The 5,459-nt window shown below is 41.4% G+C and overlaps 1 protein-coding gene across 1 annotated transcript; it reads left to right on the top strand.

The window, feature by feature from the left end:
* The first annotated feature begins 323 nt into the window (after nt 1-323).
* On the top strand, nt 324-4,174 carry LOC131034469 (pollen-specific leucine-rich repeat extensin-like protein 2). The gene is made up of 2 exons (XM_057965975.1): nt 324-925; nt 1,092-4,174. The coding sequence occupies exon 2, from the start codon at nt 1,112-1,114 to the stop codon at nt 3,425-3,427; it is 2,316 nt and encodes a 771-aa protein (XP_057821958.1). The 5' UTR covers nt 324-925; nt 1,092-1,111; the 3' UTR covers nt 3,428-4,174.
* The last annotated feature ends 1,285 nt before the right edge of the window (nt 4,175-5,459 follow it).

The following is a 5,459-nucleotide window of genomic DNA, read 5'->3' as shown; positions in this document are numbered from 1 at the left end:
TAGAGTTAAAACCCTCTTCTACTACTCCAAGCAATAATAATCCAAAAACACCAAAAATATGTAAAAGAGTGCACTGCATGAGACCTATATTTTGCCCATTTTGCCCATTTTGCCCATTTCACTAGACTGAAGTAGAGTGAGAAATCATGTGTAGGTATATATGACATATGGAAAAGGAGATTTACTTGTGAGAAAGTTGTTATGGGCCACCAAATTGTTAATCTTCCCTAGGACATCACAGCCAAAAAAATAGGGCTAGTGTCCCATGTGGAGCCATGAAAATATTTAATAAGAATATTTTGCATCATGAATTCCTAGTTGAACAAGACTTGTTAGATGAGCTTGTCCACCTGCACGCGCCACTCCATCATTACATCACACGCAATCAAAACGAGAAAGAGAGAAAAAAATGCACCCGGGAAAACTAAAATGGAGGCAAAAAAACATTTCTTTACGGGAGGAAATTGCGGCTGCCCTGCCCGGCCCGGCCCAAAGGTTATAAAATTCGAATTTGGAGTAAAATTTTCTGTCAGGACAGAGATTTTCAGAACTTACACGCTGCCAATCACAAGTTGTGGATCAAAACAGAATTAAAAACAGATTTTTTCAGTCCCTGTTTGAATTTTTTTACTTCGCTTTGAAGTTTCTGGCCCTTTTTAACACTTTTTCTGCGTATGAACGTACTTACAGAGTGCAGAGTGTCGATTATAGATAGAATATTCTGTGATGAATGTCGTTCCGTTTCCACCATACTTAGTGTAAAAAGACATTTTCTGGTGAAGTGCATTATGATCTGCAGATGGGGTTAAAAATGGTTTAACAGTGATTGATGAACTGACGGCACGACAAACACGTGAGATCTAAATCAATCTGCTGTCGGAAGACGCTGTTTTTCGTTCGGTTTGCTGCTTTCACACTTGCTCTGGTCTGGTCTGGCTTTTTGACATTTAATGTTGAATAAGCTCATGTATATATCATATTATTTCATTTGATTGGATACCCATTTGCCTTTGCCATTGCCATTGCCTGCTCAGTGAATGTAATGTATGAGATTGAATTCAGCTAAAACTGCTCTTTTTATGTTTTTGAAGATTTTTGTGGAGGACCGAAAATGGATGAAGATGATCACCGCAGAGCCCAAGAAGAAATGAATGCCCTGAGCCTCCGTCATCTGCAGCAGCTCAAGGACAGTCAAAAGTTCGTCAATAGATTGACATCAATGCTGTACAAGGCGCTGGCCGTCGGCCTTGTTTTGGGCTTGTTGTCGCTGTTGCCCCCCCAGTTGCCGTCATTTGTCGGACATATCCGCCGCGTCGTCTTCGCCAGAGCTTGGGATGTTGTCAATGTGCTTCTGGTGTTGCTTGCTATTTCATATGGAGTCCTGGGGCAAGGCGGCCGTCAAGAAAATGAGGGACAGATCGATGGGAATGGAAGCAGGGAGGAGTATGAGGGAAGAATCTTCGATTATGATTCTGTCAACAGACGGAGGGGGCTTCTGGACCACAATGTGGTGAGTTCTGAGAGCAGGGTGGTTGAGAGTTCGAGCCTGTATGAGCATGAGTATGCATATGAGCATCCTGTAGCTGTGGCAGCGCCTCCGCTGCGGAGGATGAGGAGCAGTGTTTCGTATTATGATTTGAGAGAGGCTAGCCGCGCTTGGGATGATTCGAATCCGCCCCGGGCGATGGATGACACCGATTGGGTTCGGAGAAACCGCCACGCACCGGAAGATTCCAAAGCTAGTGCTTTCGGCAATTCTGTTCCAAAATCAAGTGGGGCTGGAGATTCTGTCAAAGCATCAAATGGGTGTGAAGATTCTGCTGTTAGGTCTGAAGATTCAGAGGAAAAATCAAGCGGGCGTGGAGCCATTCCGCAGTCTGAAGACATCCAGTACCCTAAGGAAGCAGAGGTAAAGCCCCGAGATTTTGATTTTTCAGCTCAAGTTAAAAACAATGTAGTTACAGAAGAACAATGTAAACATCCACCTCCGCCGTCATCTCCTCCCCGAATTGCATCACCCCAAAGAGATTCGAACCCGAAACCTCTCTCGCCTCCGAAGGACATGAACCCTATACCTTCTCAATCTGAGAAACGGAGGAGAAAACCCCCCTCGCCTCCTACTCCGCCACCGCCACCACCCCGCCCTCCTCCCCCACCGCCCTGCCCCCCTCCTGCATTGGAACCCCATTTGCCCAAACAGACGATCACGGCTGCCCCTGACTCCAATCCCCACCACAGCGATGAAAAATTAGAAAAACCAGAAAAACCAAAAAAATCAGAAAAGATAAAATCAGATAAAAAGTTTCCAGTCAATCCTATTCCTAATCCCCCCATTCCTCCTCCTCTTCCTACTGAAATCCCGAAGCATGAATCTAGGCACCGAAGTAGCAGAAGCAAGGATGATTCCAAACACAAAAATAGTGAACACAAGCACAACAGAAGTACAATTGTCAATGCATTTGGTCTACTTCCACAGTCCGAGAGAAGGAACAAGAAAAACCCAATACCAACCCCACCAGTCCCTCCGCCACCGCCTTCAACGCTCCAGCAATGGTTTTTATCTTACAAGAGGGATTTCAAGAATAAGAGCAAGGATTCAGAGCCTTCACCTCGGCATCGCTCTGATAAATCAAGAAGGAAGGTGCATTCTTCCTCTTCTCCTCCTCCTCCTCCACCACTCCCTGCCTACATCTATACCACTGATCCAATGCACACCAAGAAGAGAGCTTCTGAAAAAAGTGGAAAGCCAAAAGTCCCTATCTATTCCACTGATTCAAATTACCCAAAGAATGTTGAAGCCTCTGAAAAAATTGAGCTACCAAAACCCCCAGTTTATGCCCCTGATCCACGGTACCAAAAAGATGAAGGCTTCAAGGAAAAAACCCCAGTTTATGCCCCTGATCCACGGTACCAAAAAGATGAAGGCTTCAAGGAAAAAACCCCAGTTTATGCCCCTGATACACGTTACCAGAAAGATGAGGGCTTTGAGGAAATTGCTGTAGCCAAAAAAGCCTCTGGAAGGACAAACTCATCGGAATACTGGAAAGAAAATGTGAATGGAGATGCTAAAGCAACAGAAAAGTTGGCAGAGAGGAAATCATCATCAATTCCTCTTCCTCCTCCCCCACCACCACCATTCCCTATGGTTGAACACCACTGGTCTTTTTATGATGACCTAAAACTTCAGAAGAGGAAAATCCCTTCTCCTGCAGAATCGGCTGAACCAGTGCCAGAGCCAGAACCTGAGCCTGAAAGCGGCTGGGCATTTGTTTTTAGAAGGCAATTTTCTCTAGATAATCCTGATTCACCGTTCTGTCCCAGTCCCAGCCCTGATGAGGTGAACAGGAAAGCAGATGCATTTATTGCTAGAATGCACCAACAGTTGAGGCTCCAGAAGTCCAACTCTGTTCAAGAAAGGCTTCATTGAGTCCACGAATGCTGGGGATATGTATGGTTGCTGAATTGGCAGCAGTTGCATCACTATGATTACTTTCCTTTTTGTCTTGAGTTCATCGGTCTCACAGTACAATGTTCTACCGCAAATGTTTTTTATGGCGGAAATCCAACAATGCAATGATAGTTTACATTGCAATCCCCAAACAAAGCGGCATATCTGTGTGGAAAAAGGAGCAATTCAAATGTCTTAGGTGGGGGTTCAGGTTGGTCCAATAAAGATGTGTACAAGAGTTGTTGAATATTTGACAGATTTATTGGTATTGAGTGTAAATTTGATTTGAAATTGGAGAGACTGGGAATTGTGTCCATACCTTAACCAAAAATTACTGTTTAGGAGCCATTTATAAAATATCTTTTGGTGTGAGCAATATCTGAATCTTTTTGTTTTATACAACATATGCTTCTCATGTTTGCCCCAAGATTATTGAGAGCAGTATTATCTTGTGCCTTAGAAGAAAGATCTAACAACATTCAGCTGCATCAAAGGGCTCAAACGATGCCTAAACGGAATGATCATATGCATTCAAAACAATTTTCAGGACTATTTTTTCCTGTTTGATAAAAAGTTCTTTGTACCTCAATTTTATGGGCGCAATACCTCAGATTGTGGAGGAAATAATCTGACATTTTTTGTATTTCAGATTGTCACTTTAGAAGTGATATTTGCACTTGGTAATCTAGACATAATAAAAATTCACCTGTGATTGTTCTTGTCTTATTGAAGGAAACTGAAGTATACAAATTGCAAAGATGTCAAAAGGCCAATATTTTCACTTTAATGCTCAAATATTCAATTGTCTATTTCGGTTATAATACTATGCAATTGGCAAGATGGTGCTTGATCCTGTAATAAGTGCTTTGGGGGATTCCTTATCTCATTGAAGAGGAATCTGTCTTCAAATTATGACAAGTGAATTTGATTATCTTACTTGGAAGCCTGGAAGGCAAGTTTATTTGCCAGCCACTGTGTCTGTTGACATGTACTCGGAAGTTATGGTAAAATATGAAGGCCACATTTTTATAATGGTTTGATAATCTCTGTATGGAGGAAATCCTTCTTATTGAGGAACAAGTCTAACTGTGAATCCCGGTCATTTTTTGTTTTATGCAGTAAAGATACACATTCCAAATTTCAATCAACTTTGTATAATTGAATAAATGAGTTTTGAAGTTGGCATATGATAATTTTGTTTCTGTTTTTTTATGTAATCTTAATACATTCTCTCTCATTGAAGAAAGTATCTCTATATTTTTTTCTACTCCTGATTATATCTGTTGTGAGTACATTCAGAAAGGTTGCTGTATCAACTAACTTGTTAAAGCTTGGCAAGGCCCACATCTCACAAATCTCTGCTATTACAGAGAGGACTGGATCCAAACAATGGTTTTTGACTTATGACTGTCAAATCTAGAGCCATAAGCTTTGGAGATGTGATTGCTTCGTAGATAGTGATTCTTTGATGGGCATGTGATTGCTTCCCAGTTTACATAGCAGGGATTCTTTAATGGGCTTGTGATTGTGAGATCTGCAAAACAGAAGAGCTTCCAGTTTTTAATCTGAAATGTTATTCATCAGTTTTTGTCTGGAGAAGTTTGATAGGGGAATAAATTCAGTTAGATTATCGGCAAAAGGATGGACTCTTGGAATGTACCATTCAAGCATGTTATGTAGGTCATTAAAGAATTGCTTAAATTATCTTGTTCCCCTGATTGAATTCATGCTTTCCTTTTCTAAAAACACATACCAAATAACACAATTTAAGTCAGAATGACACCCTCTTTTACTTGTCCATAACAATTTGTGTATATGGTTGTGGCTGATTCTGAATTATTGTTTTCTCTGTTCTATGTGAGCACTAGCACAAGGGGTGGTTAGTTTATTAGTTTCCCTCGACATTAACATATGGTGCTGTTTGAGCTTTGGTACTTCTTTCACAGAATGACCACAATTTGTTTCCTGATATAAAGATCACACTCCTATTATGTTTTGATCACACTCCCTC

Source organism: Cryptomeria japonica, chromosome 9 (assembly GCF_030272615.1).
Source record: "Cryptomeria japonica chromosome 9, Sugi_1.0, whole genome shotgun sequence".
NCBI lineage: Eukaryota > Viridiplantae > Streptophyta > Pinopsida > Cupressales > Cupressaceae > Cryptomeria > Cryptomeria japonica.
The sequence above is the reverse complement of the archived record's forward strand: the minus strand, read 5'-3'. Positions and strand labels throughout refer to the sequence as shown.

What these genes read in the sequence shown, in the direction of transcription:
- LOC131034469 (XM_057965975.1), top strand. Translation starts at nt 1,112, where the DNA reads ATGGATGAAGATGATCACCGCAGAGCCCAAGAAGAAATGAATGCCCTG.